Genomic DNA, 16,515 nt, shown 5'->3' with positions numbered 1-16,515 from the left:
TCTTAACCCACAATCCGCTGCCTCCGCTCGATTGGCTCCAGCCTTCTGGGTGTTCCTTGTGTTCTCTGTTCCACCATTGATGGCCGTGCTTTCAACCACTGCTCCCGAAAACTCTGGAACACTCTTCCTCGATCTCTCTGCCTTACCCCTTCCCTCCCCATCTATAGGTTGTGCCTGAAGACTTTCCTATTCAACCGTGCCTACAGTCACTTCCTTCTTCCCCTGGCTTGTGGTCGTGCTCAGCCACTGTCAAGCGCTCTGGGACATTACCCTGCTTGAGGGGTGTTATATAAATGCAAGTTGTTGTTGTTTGTTAATTTTGTTTTATGCTCATCAGTTTATTAACTTGCAAACACACTAATTTTGTGGATAGATTCCACAATGGAACAGTAAGACTGCCTCTGCATTGCAGGGTATGAGAATGATCCCATCTCTGTGTCAAAGGGGTTATCATAGGCTACTTTTGACCTTTTTATTCATATGATTGTCTCCCAACTAGTACTCATGTGAAATATTGTTTTCAGGGCAGCTTTTGTGATAACATTCTGGTAAAATTAGAGAGCTTTGTCGTTATCAGTGCTTGAAACCTTTCTCACTTAGAAAGATAAATGGATAATTTCCACCGCTAAATTGCTTCTATACATGCGCTGAATGTATACCACCCTTATTAAAGCAGTAGAGAAGAATACAGTTAAGGTGGTAATAGTAACTCTATGCTTTTATGCAATTTGAATACAGATAAACAACTGGTGAATGTTGAGCTTGGGTGCCCCCTAGAGTCAATGCTGTCAAATTATTCGGCATATAGAAAAAGAGAAGCATGTCAGACAGAAATGTACAAAGCAATGATGTGCCTTTGATGACAGCCTTTGTTGCTCAGACATATATATATTATATTAAGGAGCAGAGTTTAATAATGATTTTTAGAATAGTCTCTTTGGAGAATTGAATTACTGTGGTTCTTGAAGTAAACTGGAAAAGCAATTGTATTGAAAGGAAAAAATGTGAAGGTGTCATTCATTTATTGCTCAGACAAGCTGGAATATCTGCAACGTCGGAGATGTCAGTACCCAAAGGAGATAGTTTACTGATTTGTGTATTATGGGTAGAAGTGAACAGATTTTTTGCTTTTTTTAAACAGATTAATGTTTTAAGAAGGAAAGGATGCCATCTATTAGTAAAAGCTATACAATTCCTGAACGGATTACTTTGTTTTAAAGAAAATGATTATTTACTTCCATAAAACTCATTGCGCACTTTATTCTGAAAAGTGTACAATGCATTCCTGGTATGGAACTGCTTTGTGGTTTATTATATTGTTTCTATAGATTTTCGCTCACAAAATATACAGCTGATTCGTGGTGAACAGAGGCCAATACAGTTCAACATGTATTGAATAAGAAAATTATTCTGGCAGGCCAGCCCAAGGGCCACAGAACAGGTTCCTCTTGACTGGAGACAGGGTTAGGAAAAGGAGAGGAAATATCTTAAACAAGAGTCTCACCCAACACTATTTCTGCAGAATTGCTTGACCATGAGGGCGAATTAGTGATTCAGTGAATTTGGTGCCCATTGAATTTGGACAGCCTTTGATTGCATTGTCTTAGTTACTCTGGTTTTGGTGAAAAGCCAGTATCCCATCAACTGGCAGTAGAAGGTCATGAGCTGGAAATCTCAGCTTCTTGGATTTTTGAGAACAGTACTGGATCCATCTGAGGCACATTCAAGGTGGCAAGTATTGAAGCACACCCTATGTCAACAGATCCTTCCTATTTCTACCAGTATTATTTGACTTAACATCAACATCTCCCTTTTGGGATGGAAATTGTGGCCCCCTTTAATTATAGCTGGAGGTGATCAATTAATTGTACTAATGTGGTAAATCCCTGATAGTCCTAAACAGGTTTGATACTGAATAACACCTGGAAAATGTTTTTTAAATCCCACCACTTTGCTCTCTCCCTCTTGGCTTTCAAAACCATTGTAATTTGGCCGCTTCCCTCCCATTTCCTTCCCAGCTCAAGCCTCCACTTGGCCTTTGTAAAGTGCTTTGAGACATTATTCCTTCATGAAAGCTGCTATACAAGTACAAATTGTGATTGGTTTCTCCCTCAGAATTTTACAGTGAATTTGACTTTCATGTTGCTGCTTTCTAATGTAGTGAAAAAAGAGATTTTCATTACCAGCCACAAGAACAACTTTATAACTTTGAAATTTGCTGTCAAAATTATTTTTCGGTCAATATCTGTCAATAAATGTAATGTTGCTGTTCTCGTTATCCCATTCTTCCAATCCTCTCCAAACCGGCAGAGTGTGGAGATTTCCGGTTTGTTTGCCAGATACTGGTATAGAAATCATTTTAAAAGTCGCCGGGAATGTAAATCTTGTCACTTGCTAAAAAAAATTAAAAAGTCAAATTTTATCAGGCTAAATGTTCTATTCCCAAAAATAATTAATGGATAAAATGTTTGTAGGATTTAAGAGCACAGCAATTTCCACCTAAACTGTGGGGAGAAAATTACAACAGATCAGTTTTCTTAAAGGCAAAATTGTTTGTGGATGAAATTATCCCTCTATACCCCCTATGGCTCCGACTCCCAACTCGGGTGGCTAAGTTCACCGACATCCTCCTGATATGAGGATGAGGTGCTATATAAATGTAAATTGTATTGTTTCTAAAGAAAATATGAATGTCTTTCTGTCTACTCAACAGGATTTTTAAAAAGATATTTATCACTTTCTAACCATACACTGTTCATGCGACCTTGACATGTCGTCTTGACATAGTCAATCCTGGAGAGTAGCAGAGAGAAGAATGATTGTATTATGTACATGAAATTCGCTGACATGTTTCATTATTGCTTTACTGCTCCATGCAGCCTACTGAACAAAGTGCTGGTATGCCCACAATTATAAGGATAAAGCTGAGACATCCAGCTACTCCCTTCTGATTTAGAGATGAAATTGTGCAGTATGAATCCTGATTGCTTCCCCCATCTCAAAAAGCACTTAGAAAAATTAAACCACCAGTTGCAATCTTTAGGAAAAAAGGTTTGTAAATGACTTTCCCCTTCAAGACAACCTCGGATTCCAAAGATGTCAATATTAAAAAAAGGGGCACGGCGTTTTATTATCCGATTGCACACATTTTCACAAGCCAATTTTAAACTCTTAGCTATTTTACAGAGAAATTCTATTGTGCAGTAAACTATGATAAAACAGGAAGCTGTCAAAATATAGAACATTGTCTTGTGTCTTTACTTGCCTAGCTTACCGACAGTAATTGAAGGGGTCATTTTCTGACAGTAATTAGAGAGGTCATGTGAGAGTGTTTTGGAGGAGTAATGTTTTTGCTTGTCAAGAATGGTCCACAGCAAACTTCACTGGACTACCTGTTAGAATTTATTAGCTGTTTTGAAATGTATCAATTATACAAACATGAATAACTTTTTGGGGACTTGAGTATTCTAATTGAAAGAATTTTTTAAAAAAACTTTAAGGTTAAAAGTTGTTTCAATTCCAGAAATGCTTCCTGAGATGGCTTGGGGAGCTGGGTTTGGTATCACATTTTACGCTGTCTTTTAGTATTAAATGTGCTAAATGTAACAGAAGTTAAAACAACTTAACATATCTTTGATCTCACGTAGCACTACATCAGCAGTAAAAAAGACAAATGAAGAATTAGGATTTATAGCTGGAGGCTGGAACATAAATCACAGGATGTAATAACTGTGGTGTACAAAGCATTGACATGGTCTCATTTGGAATATTGTGAACATTCCTGAGGTTCACGTTACAGCAATGACATCCTAGAACTGGAAGAGATACAATGAAGAACAAATAAATTAGCATGGGATTAGCATCTGACACAAGAAAGAAGATTGCAGAAGCTGGAGATGCTTATACTGGAAAAGAGTTAACTGAGTTAGGTGGTTGAGGCAGAATTCATATTAGCTATCAAAGGGTACTAGATAGATATCTAGAAAGCAGTAAATTATAGGTTTATGGGGGAAAGGTAGGTAAATAAGACTTAAAGGATTGCTCTTTAAAAGAGCCAGCACAGACAAATGATCAAATGTACATAAATTTCACGAACTATAGAAAAACTGTTTAGGACTTAGTGTACCTCCTCCAGCAAATCCTAGCACGACCCACAAAACTCAGCTCTGAGGCAATTTTAGTTTGGACCAAAGTTCGTGTGAATGATATACCTGGAGGAAATATACACTAGGTCCACAGGCACTTTTCTGGTGTGAAGGTGCTATGTATCGTACTGTTTACCATTGAGTACTTTTTCAAGCCCAATCTGAAAAAATCGCAACCATGGAACTCTGCACCAAATTGTGTCAGAATGGAGTTCGCTCACGTCAATGTGATTTATGTCAGGCTTTCTTCTTGAAAATATTAGTTAGAAATTGTCACATGTATCAAATCACAATTGCTAAATTACAGGGAGGTTATTTTAGAAAAACCTTAGGGGAATATTTCTGATCATTGTTGACAAGTCTCTTCTTCGTGAGTTATCTGAGATGTGAGGTGTTTAAATGAGTAGTTTTTGTACTGAGCTATTAAAATTTAAAGTGTTGCACACATCTGAACTTCACAAAGATGCGAATGAAACATAATGCTTGATAGATGTTGCATTTTCATATCTTCCAATTGCGGCAATGCAGGGCCTTGAGAAAAAGATGAGTAGAGAATATGCAGATCCATGCTTGAGGCGTCTTCTCAGTAAATTGTTGTACTCATTGTTTATTCATGACCTGACTAGAGAAGTCAGGATCAGGAGCATTTGTGGGAAGAATTGGCGGAAAAGTGTTTATCCAGCTATGACTGAGGCTGCAACTGAACCAAATAATTTAATTGAGACTAATCATTCATAATCTTATTTTTGTGGAGGGCATGTGGGAGGATTGTAGCTGTTTGTTGCTTTTTTAAATGCTGTAAACTGTTCTCGTCTCCTTTTGATCAAGTTAGTTGATAATCTGGAGTGTTAATTCTGTCATCATTCAGGTCTATTCGGTTTTGCCTGTGTTCACTCTGTATGAAATTATCTGCCTCTAAGATGTACTCTAATACATAAATACAGGCAATAGCTTAATCACCTGGTAGAATAGGTGTGAATCTGTTGCTCGAGATTGGATGATTGCTATAAGTGAAATCTCATCTCTGACTGCGAGTGAGATGCTGGTCAATGCAATTTTGTTACAGCTGAACTGGTAGCATTGTACATCAGCCTCAAAAAGGAAGGGATTGTTTATTTATGAGCTGACTAGAGAAGTCAGGATCAGGAGCACTTGTGGTAAAATATACCTACATCTATCTGTAAAATAAAGGTCTGTTTAAAATAATCATTCTTCTGCCGACTTCCACATTGCTACAAAGATTACAAAAGTTATTCTGCCTTGTGACAGAGATAAATTATCAATCAAGACTTATTTTTTCAGAAGGCGAGAGATGAAGGTGGAGGCCTTGTTAATTGCATCCAACTCGTAGGCTACATCATGCAAGTCAATCTAAATCTATCTGAGAGAGATGAGACTGTACCAAATTATATGTAAGAGTTTTTGCACTTCAGAAAATGTGCTGTGCGGTCTTCTGGACTAGGCTACTGCAATGTTTGTAAGAGACTTTTAGACTTGGTTTGATAGTTGCTATCCGTGACAGTGCTTTGTGCATTTATTGGTTGAAATTGAAGGTGATCAAATGAAAACATCCCGAGTGATTGTCCATGTAGTGCTAGAGTGTCACATGATTCGAAGGGGGAAAATAAGTGTGTGGAGTCAGTAGAAACTTGTTTTGATGAGATCTTTCTCTCGGTGCGGTGCGGGGAACAGAGTTCCTGCTGGTCACATTCAATAACTAGCAAGGTTCAATTTTTATGGGTCCTTTTCAAATCCTTTTACATATACTATGTCTTTGACCCGACTAAAGCTCTTTTTCATAACTCATTTCCATGGGCCAGATATACTAGGTATAAAACATTTTTTATATATAGAAGCAGCACTAAAGAATCCAGATGAACATATTAGTCACTTTTGTAATCAATTGCAAAACGCCTTTTAAGGTTCTTTGGTTTAAAAACCATAACAACACAAAGCTTGTTCAGAGCATTCCAGCGGAATGCATCACTGGGCTATTCTCCCACTAGGAACCTGCTGAACTCTAGGCACTGGGGATGCTTATCAAGACTGGATTCTACATGTCTGTTCCACTTCTCTTAACAACTCCAATCATGTGCATGCTCCAAAACACAGTCCTTATCTCCCACCCGTTCTTCTCTAGTTGACAAAATATGAAGATATTTGCCATCAAACCAGAGAATGAGCGAATAACCAGCAAGATGTTTCCATTCATACCTCATTACCACTGCAGCCAGACATTTGTTTCAGCTGCATTTCAGTGAGTGCAATGAGCCACACTGTTTGTATCAGCCACACATTTCTCTTACCAGGGAATGTGTCCTGTGTACAGTATTCCTCCCTTTGAATCTTTAATACTTTCCTGTTGCTCACTGAGGAAGTATACATATGGATAAGGAGATGATAAGACAGCTTTGGCAGTGCTTTTTCTCATCCATTTAGGTGAGCATACAAGAAAGAAATGTAGGAATAAATATAGAATAACTTCTGACTAGCTTCAATTGTTCCACTTGTTTCTTCTCAAAATGTCTTTGAAAAATATTTATTTATTTCTGAATAAAGCTACTACCAGTCATCTGAAGGAAAAACAAGCTTCTAGGACTGGCTAGCAATGGGTTGTTTCCACATGCCTTCAGATTTAGGAGCATGATAATAAGGGCTAGTCATAGATAGAAACATCTGCTGTCCTAGCCAGACCAGATACAAATTCCTATTACAGATGTGCCATTTTGTTACATGTTCCTAGTATTGGTACTCCAGATCCACAAAACCATAACAAACTTAACTATATATTAAAGGCTTAGTTAGAACTTTGATCCAAGCAAGAGAGAAATGTGCTTGATACCCAGGAGGAAAAACGTTCATTTTCCAGATTATTTCTGTCACGTGAACACTTGTCAGTAACTTGAGTTGAATGTCATTTTATTCAGGTTTCTAAAGAGGTGCTTCTCAAAAAGAAAACCTGGAATGTAGAGCTGTTCGACAGCGAGAGAGATATACATAAAGTATACTATACTTAGCAAAATATTATTTTGATTATTTTTACAAATACAAAAATACTTTGTGATGAAACTTAATCAGCCTAATTAAATTCCTGTGTGTGTTGGATGTGTTTTATATCAATACTATATAAAATCCCATTCTCCATTGTTCAGGCCTATTTCCATTATAGCCAAAGGTGCTCATTTCTTCAACTTGCTTTGCTTTGGTGACATTGGTGACTGATGTCCCATTTCTTTATCTCCTTGGCTACTTTAGGTGGTTGATATTAAAGATAAGCTGAAGCTGGCAAAGAAGTTCTGGTCCACATTGCCTTACACCATCTGCAATGATGAAAAGTTGACAGCAGGCATGTCCAATGAAGAGGAATGCTGGAACGGACACAACAAGGGCAGGTGAGGAGCCATGGAGGAAAAGACACTAACAAGTGCAGCAGCTCTATAAGCCAGAAATTGCCACTCTGCTCAAACTAGTTTACACACAATACTCAGATCGGACAGTGGCAGCTGTTACATATCACCAGCATAAGGACAGGGCTGGGAGTTATCAAGTGTGCAGTGTCATTACAATAAATCCTCAATGAAGCAATTAGTTCCACTCTGAAAATAGTCAAGTGATGACAGTGTTATTTCAGGAAGTGGAGGGGGTGGTCCTACTTTGAAGTTGGCACAGAGCCTGCACGGTAAGGTGATACAATTACAAAGGCTGCAATGTCTTGAAGGGGACCAACCCTTTAACTGAGTCCCCCCCCCCCCCCCAATTTTGTGTACAGCCATGACATACAAACTGCCATGAAGTGAATGGCCATTTTATTCTGTAGGATTGTTGACCAGAAGACTGGAGAAACTCCTTTCTCTTTTCAAATAGTGTCATAGGATCTTTAATATCTGCCTGAACAGGGGAGACGAGACCTTGGTTTGACACCTTGTCCGAAAATACTGGCCCTACAATTTCATTTGTTCCTTATAATCAGAAAAAACATAATTGATTAATTTAGTTGCTGGTAAAATAAGTTGAACTTGTCATTTAAAAAAAAAATGAAATGCAAGAAATCAGTTGTTGAGTAATGTGGCCCAATTCTGGTTAGTTTTTCTTTAACTCATTGCTGAATCTCATTGTCACTCTAAATCTGCAGGTATTTGCCAGAAATTATGAATGATGGTTTGACAAATCAGATCAACAACCCAGAAGTGGATGTGGACATCACAAGACCTGACACTGTGATCCGTCAGCAAATCATGGCCCTCCGAGTGATGACCAACAAGCTGAAGAACGCCTACAATGGAAATGACGTGAACTTCCAAGATTCAAGTAAGAGCATTTATTATGTACATCTGCTATATGATCTGCTGAAATTGGGGTAGGTACCACTGCAAAGCTCCTGATTCTGGTTTAAACATTAGGCAGCTTATATAACCATGCTTTTGTAAATGTGGACTCAAACTGGCTGAACATAATACTAATAATCTTTATATTTGATATAGTGTCTTTCCCAACACGAGGAAGTCTCAAAGCGCTTCATACAATATGCTGTAAAGCGTATTTTATAGGAGAACACAATAACCAATTTGTGCACAGCAATATCGCACAAATAGCCATGAAGTGAATAACCAATTTTATCTGCGGAATTGTTGAAGACACTGGCAGAAACTCTCCTCTTTTTGAATAGTTCCCTGGGATCTTTAATGACCATCTGAAAACACAAGTCAGTGAGATCTCAAACATATTGAATATGATGGACATTTACCATGATCTGTCACTTCAGTTCCACTCAACCTTATATTTTGTAAGAGTCACTGCAGTCACTTTCCTGACCGCCATAACCTCCAAGCAAGTATACAAGCCACTGCCAGGCATTGTAGTGTCTGATCCATTACTGCTGCACCATTAATGATAGCAAACAACAGTTGGTCACAATAATCAAGTGGCAATAAAGATGCAGCATTAAATAGTTACACCAATTAATTATGTTGCAATTCTGCAATGTCCCTCTGGTTAGGCATAAATAACTTCTCATTAAATCTCCAGTAAGTGCCAAATGATCCTCTGTGTAAAACCCACTGCAAATTATGCTGAAACTGATACGCAGAATTGTAAACAGACAGAAAAGCTGACCAGAATGAGAAAAAAAGGTGCATGTAAAGTTTTTACTTTTTTTTCTAAATGTAATAGGCATCAGTGTTGGATTTTAATGCAAATTGTTATCTCAAAGCTCATGGATGTTTGTGCAGAGTATAGAAAAACAAGAGTTTGATAGGAATAGACTGTTTACCCATCAAATCAGTCAACCTAACCATCTATTTCCCAAAATATGTATTTGATGCATTTTATCAACTAATAATCCTAAATCCTCTTCATTTCCCCAAACTTGTCTAATTCCTTGTCAAGACTCTTTTTCCACCTCCTGTATTAAAGGAAAAACAAGAGAATGGTATTAGAGCAAATAGGACTAGTAGGGGAACCAACAGCAATAAAGATCCAATGGACTCAATGGCCTCCTTCTGTGCTGCAACCTAACTATGATTCTTTATTAGTCACTCCAATCTCTTTGCCTTCCCCAAGTACAATGGCAGATTGTTCCTATTTTACACGTCCTATCATACGATATTTCCAGTTAGTATTTTTGCAGTGCTGGGAACTACTTTGAGTCTAAAATACATCACGTGTCTAACCACAGCTACTTTGAAAGATTTGGCTTAATCCATGATAGCCAATGTATTTTTCAACATAGCTGTTCCGTTGGTCATCTTGATTTATGTAACACAGCTCTTGCCTTTTAATCCTGAATTTGCTATTTTGGTAGAAGCTCATTGAGTTCAGCGCTCTTTATTTGACAGCTTAAGGTCACATTTCAGCAAGTCATCTTATACTATTCAAATGAGAACTAATTGAATAGATTCTATAGGGAATAAGAGACCTGGAACCAATTGCAACACAAGATAATGCGATTGTCGTGTTTAAATCCGATTGAGGTCCAGTATTCCTAATCAGGGTATAGATTATTGAATTCTCCTCAGCCTTTTGGCTTTTGCTAAAAGGTGGCTTTTCTGAAACAAGCTCCACAGTCACAGTTCAGTAGTTGAGCTTTTATCTTATAATCAGTGCTGAGCATTTCAGTGCATTTTACAGTAAACTTTTACCCATTGATCCTTTTTCACATTGAAGTTGAAAATTGGTATTTACAAGTTGTTGAGTTAATAACAGGTTCCAGTTTGCATACATCAACTTTTCATATGACAAGTTGGAAAGACATTGGGGTAGAGTCAAAGTTATGGTAAGAATACAATGGTATAATAGTGCTGCTTAATTTTAACTAACCTGCATTATAGGGAGGTGAGATAATGGGTTTCACTGTGCAGGACATAGCCATTGGTTTAATTTCTTTGTCATGGAATCATTGCCAACATAACTTCCTGTCTGCTATGCACGTATCTCATGATGAAATTACCATTGATGAACTCACATTATGAGGCATCTCTTAGCAATCAGAAAGTGCTGTCAGGTGTATTGGTATGAGGAACAGCTTTAAGAGTGTTCTCCACAGACTAGCTCTCTGGAATGTATCTTGCTAGAGGTCTGATCTTTACCATTTGTCTTTCAGTTGACGAAGCCAGTGGCTCAGGGAGTGGCAGCGGCTGCACCTATGAAATGTGTTCTCCAGAGTTGGGCTTTTCTGAGCCTCCCCCAGGCTCTGACCGGAGTGAGTCTGATTATTCTGCAGCTGTCAGACCTAGCCTGCACTGGCTGACCATGTTTGTCATCTTTCTTCTCCTGCTACTGCAAAGACGGTGGAGATAATCAGTGCAATAGAGACAAAGGACAAACAATCTTTTCCTTTTGGATAAACCCATCAAAAACGCAACTCAATCTTGGAACAATAGCAGTCTTAAAGCAGAAAGAGGTACTGTAGCCCGCTTCCCCTTTACCCAAAGAACACCAGGTGCCATTCAGGTACAGTCTACTCGTGCCAGATTACTTTGTACTCACCCAGACCTCAGATGGATCAAAACTCTGAAGATTATTCACCCACAGTCTTTTTTTTCCAGCAACAGGACATCACTCTGTCTGCTTATTTTACACAGCTGAAAAGAATGGGATCTAATGAAGACATGACCTGGACTCATTATAATTTGTGCATTAATTCTGGTCCTTGGCATCTACTTTTGCAGTTGCCACAGAGGAAAAGAAATAGCTGCAATATGTTCTGCATATTAAGAAATGTATCTGTTGTATCCCTTTTTGAAGAAGTGTTAAATAACTAATGAATAGTGGCAATACAATAGTAGCAATGGCTGAATGAATGAATGCATGGATACTATGGGTTTAGTGATAAGATTGCTGCTTCCCAACAAATCATTGTGTTGGAGTATCAATTGGAAAATGACAAATTAAGGCAGTTTAACATTTAAATAATGAATTCATTACACATTAACTTCTGAATTCAATGGAAAAAATATGAGCACTGTATTGTATAGATTACAGAAGTAATTGCCACACAGACATTAGTAACAAGGAAGTGGGAATCAAATCCATTAAGATTGCAGGTACAGAACAAAATCACAGTGTCATATCAGAATATTGATATTGCTAATCACAAAGGAAGGAAAACATCTAGGAAGGACATAATCTTTGACTTTGCTGTTTTATTTTCTGGGTGAATTTGATGCCTTGTACTTTACCTGATAAATATTAGTCCTGCAGAGCGTGTCTACACTCCTGGACACTCTTCTGTCTCCTTCTTTGCAAATTTCCTTAAGTCTTTCAAAGTGCTGTCAACTATTTTAAAAGAAACCTAAAAAGGAAAACTGAAATCTTTTTTTTCCACTTTGCTTTAGTTCTAGTGGTAATCATCTATTTTTCTATCAAAATTGTTAACTAATTCTAAGTGTTAGCTCAGGGTTGACATGTCACATGTTACCTGCACGTTTCTATCTGCCTAATGCTCAGCATGGTTGGGGACTCTGTAGTATTTTTGATGAAGTGCGTGTAGGGCGTGCACACAATTCATTGAGGAGATTGTCTGTCATTTGTGTGAGTTTTACCTTTATTCTGCTTTGTGTGATAATTACAAGAAATAGGTCAAGCTAAATGTCATTTCTGGCTCTTAAATGCTGTAATATCTAGGATCAGTTCAATACATTTTTTTAAGTAAGAAAACTTATATGGCCTGTGACACTATCTAACTCAGTCAGGGTGGGTTTCTTGGTGTTCTACATCACAGCATATGTTTTTCAGTCTTTTGAGCAGTAATACAGCTTTCACAATCTTTATACACACAGTAAAATGATTTTGGGTGAATATCTAAAGATGAATAGTTAAAACACAGAATTGTCAAAAAATGTGCTGAACCAAAGAACATTTTTTACAATTGCAATATTCTTGACATCTTGACATTTTTGTTACACAAAACAAAATAGTATTATTAATTCAGTTTGAGCTGATGTATTCTGCTCAATATATATTCTGTGTGCAAAAGTTGATGTTTTTTCCTGTTAATACTCAGACCATCTCAATCTGTTCTGTGGAATTACATGGTTGTAATGAACATTTTTCTGGCTCTGGAATTGTTAACTTTGGTCACAATGGCACCTCTCGTCTGCAGTGTTAAAGGATTTATTAAGCTAAAATCACAGGTACTGTAAATCACATTTGTAGTCCAGATGCGTATGATGGTATGCATCTCAAAAAATATTTTCCCCATTCCAATTTTTTCCTCTCGAATGCATTTAATTCCTTTCATTCTTTCTAATGGGGGTTTGATGCTATAATTACCTTCTGGCACCTTGCTTGAGTCATTATTATTCAAGCGTAAACCTGACATTGAGGATATTCAACCTTGGGGGTGCATTGAGTTGAGTTGAGCCTGATTGTATTGATCCAAGGTCTAATGATACAGGCTTCCAGCAGAGGTTGTTGGATAGAGATCGGAAGCAGGAGCCTTGGCTGATTTTTTCTTCCCTCACTAAAAGCATTAAAACAAATATAATGCCCTCGCTGAGACCAACTCACTCAACACAGTAATTCTGATCTTCTTTGGCCTCTAGCTCAGCTCTTCATTGAATAAACTCTCTGAAACTTGTGAATTTAGTTTATTGCATTCTCCCTCACTAATATTTAAGATCTCCAGGAGTATGATTTTTCCTTATATTTCACCATCTAAACATTCTTTAGATTTTTTCCAATAGACACTTCTTTGAAAGAATTCAAAATCATGGTTTTCTTAAAGTACTTGGAGCAAAATGTATAAACAAATTGTATACCCACAAATTTATGAATTGATATTTCTATAACATGCAACATTAATGATATGATATTGGTAATGGACACAGCATTCAGTGGTATGTAAATAGCTGTAACATGTTCATTCGAAGATGAATAGGTTCAGTATAAGAACTGGTGCAATAATCACTTGCTATATTATATGCCAGTTCACATTAACGTGCAAAATGGTGGTATAATACAGGGGACATGATTAAAAATAAGAGGATGATCTATGATGGACAACACAGTTAAAATAGATAACCCTTACCTTAACTAGTGATATGAATACCTTGGACTCGTGTTTCCTCATCAGAAATGGATACAGCCACATGATAGAATTTACATACAAGTAAAGAATGTTTATTTGGGGAAGGAAGGTGAGACAGCATGAGACGTTTTTCCCACATGATAAAGAAGATATCATTAAGATTAGTGCACATTTGAAATAAATTAACAGGCCTCAACTGAGACTCACGAATATAAGGAATTCACTATGCCTCTCTTTTTCTCTCTTACTCTCCTGTGCTTTCAGGCACTTTGCCCCAAATCTCTGGAACTCTATGCCTCATTCCTTCTATTTTACCCCTTCTTTGCCCATCTACAAATCACATCTAAATGCTCTTTGACTATACCTTCAGTCACCTCCCTCTCTTTCTAACTTGGCATCAAATCACAATCCTGTAGAGCGCACTGAGATACTACCCGCAGGAAGGGTACATACACACACAAACAGAGTTATAGCTATGTAGAATGACCTCCCAGATAAACCAGTTAATTTTATGTTGTTTAGCATCTTTAATAATGGCTGGATTAGGAGTGGGCTAAATGGATGTGAAGGAAAGTATAGATTGAGAGAGTACAGTGAAGATGTATGTGTGGGACTACAGAATTGTCTGGCAAAAAGGGTTCAGGATCTGTGATTATTGGATAGTATTCTGGAGTTTTGCTTTATTTATCTTTGGAGGGAGAAAGGGGTGGGGGAACCTTTACTGTGGAGATTGAACATGTGTGAGAGCAAATAAGCAAATGATATGTGGAAGCAATGGGTTTGTCTGATTGAATTGTATTTTCTTCTTTTTTTTACATTTTCATGATATCCATTCATTCAATTTTATTTCTCCATTGCCACAGATATTTAAAAATCCACAAGAAATTGTTTCCAAATTCAACAGATTGATAGGAATGGTAACATCCCACAGGGTAATACAGTATTAAGACATATTCCTTCTGTATATAGCTGAGAGCTGACAATATTACACACATAACAAATACTTGTCTTTTTGTGTATAAATCCATATCAATCAATCAACAAACCCATTTGTGGCCAATCTGCACTTACACCAAGATAGGAGAACATGATGTGTTTTTACATTTTAATGTTTATGACAACATATTAATCATAGATACGGACAGAGTAAATTTATGTATTAAGGTGTATAGTTAGTAACAATGTGAAATGAAAATAATAACTGAATGTTGGCAATCCGAAATGAAACCAGAAACGTTGGAAATCCACAGCAGATCAGATATCTGGAACAGAAGTTTCAGATGTGACTTTAACCAGAAGTGATGGTCTGGGGAGCACATGTCTAAGATAGGGGAGGCCAAGGTCAGCCATGATGGAAAGTCAAATGCAGAAACCCATCGCTATGCTTACGGGTATCCAAACCAAACAGAATTCCAGGCATCCCACCTACACATGGAAAACTGTGTTTGGAGCACTCGCTTTTGCGAGCGAGAGACCGGGGTTTGATTCCCGGCAGAGGGTGAAACCTCGGGCAGGTTTCCTTACTCCACACAGAGCCTAATAATAATCCCTCCAAAACCAAAAACAATAATAAATTGGTCATTTTCAATCTACGACTGTTTGTGGGACATTGCTGTGCGCAATTGGTTGCCGCGTTCGCCCACAAATATACAGTCAATTCACTTTACAGTGTGTTCTGTGAAGCGCTTTGGGACGTCCTCCCGACGTGAAAAGCGCTATATCAAATGCGAGGATTATTATAAATTCCAGAGATATTTATTGGAATGGAATACATATGTAACAAATACTTCAGAGTGGAATACACACTCTGTCCCTGGAGGGACACATCCTGTTTACCTAATTATCTAGACATGGAGAGAATGGAGTGGGTGCTGAAGTGGTGCGTCACATGGAAGAGAGCATCATTGGTGGAACCTGTGATCATTTGCAGATGTCTCTGTTATAAAGAAGGCCATACTATAGGGAACACATAGTGTATAATATAAGATTGCAGAGGAGGTAAACACGAACAGAATGTTTTACAGCAACATTCAATGATGTGAGATTAAAAGCATGTGTTGCAAGTATTGTGATTACAGGAAAAAGTACCTGGGGTGGAGCAGCCAGTGGTGGAGGAGTAAGTTAGAGATTTGCAAACATATTGCCCATCTTTTATAAGTGACGATGGAAAGTAAAGATGTGTCTGGTAATAGAATTATGTTGTAGATGACAAAATATCTGGTGGAAGCAGAAGCTGGTTTAAAGAAAGGTGAGACCAGGCAGTCTATTCTGAGATGAAGGTATGAGAGTCGAGGCACCAGAGATCAGACCACAGCAGAATTCTCAATGGAAATGCTCCAATGCTCATAAAATGTTCTGTTTGATTTATCAATGTTTACTACAATAAAGGAAGACACAATTCTTGTGACATTTTTCACCCTGCATCAAACCAATGGGATATAAGATTCAACCTAAAGCGAATGAGGGTAAATTCATCACATCGAGAGTCTCCCATCATCTCTTTGGATTTGTTGAAGCCAACAGAAAAGAGAAAAAATATACTTGAAGGTGCCAAAGCCTTTGAAATGTTGAGCAGATCAGTACATTTGGCCTTAGGTGTGATGTTGAACCCATACTAGAATCAATAAGAACAAAGTCTAGGATTTATAAAGTTCAATCTCTCTCATTAAGTGCAATAATACAGTATATATGTCATATTTTATCAGGAATGTCTTTAACAATTAAGATTTCTTACTCTGAGATTAAATGTTGCAAGAGTACAGATACCTACCAATGCCTAATCCTGCCCCCCCCTCCCCCCCCCCCCCCCCCCAATAAAAGGAGTTACCCTGTGAAACCTTTCTG

The 16,515-nt window shown here is 37.8% G+C and overlaps 1 protein-coding gene across 1 annotated transcript in view; it reads left to right on the top strand.

The window, feature by feature from the left end:
• The window catches only part of LOC103176935 (glypican-6-like), a 198,965-nt gene extending 187,732 nt beyond the window's left edge, over positions 1-11,233 (top strand). The window contains exons 6-8 of the mRNA XM_042334103.1: positions 7,401-7,537; positions 8,278-8,453; positions 10,744-11,233. Of these exons, the coding sequence (XP_042190037.1) occupies positions 7,401-7,537; positions 8,278-8,453; positions 10,744-10,940 (510 nt within the window). The 3' untranslated portion in view covers positions 10,941-11,233. The remainder of the gene's footprint in view (positions 1-7,400; positions 7,538-8,277; positions 8,454-10,743) is intronic.
• The last annotated feature ends 5,282 nt before the right edge of the window (positions 11,234-16,515 follow it).

Source organism: Callorhinchus milii, unplaced genomic scaffold (genome assembly GCF_018977255.1).
Source record: "Callorhinchus milii isolate IMCB2004 unplaced genomic scaffold, IMCB_Cmil_1.0 Scaffold4, whole genome shotgun sequence".
Lineage (NCBI taxonomy): Eukaryota > Metazoa > Chordata > Chondrichthyes > Chimaeriformes > Callorhinchidae > Callorhinchus > Callorhinchus milii.
This window is presented reverse-complemented; position numbering and strand designations above follow the sequence as displayed.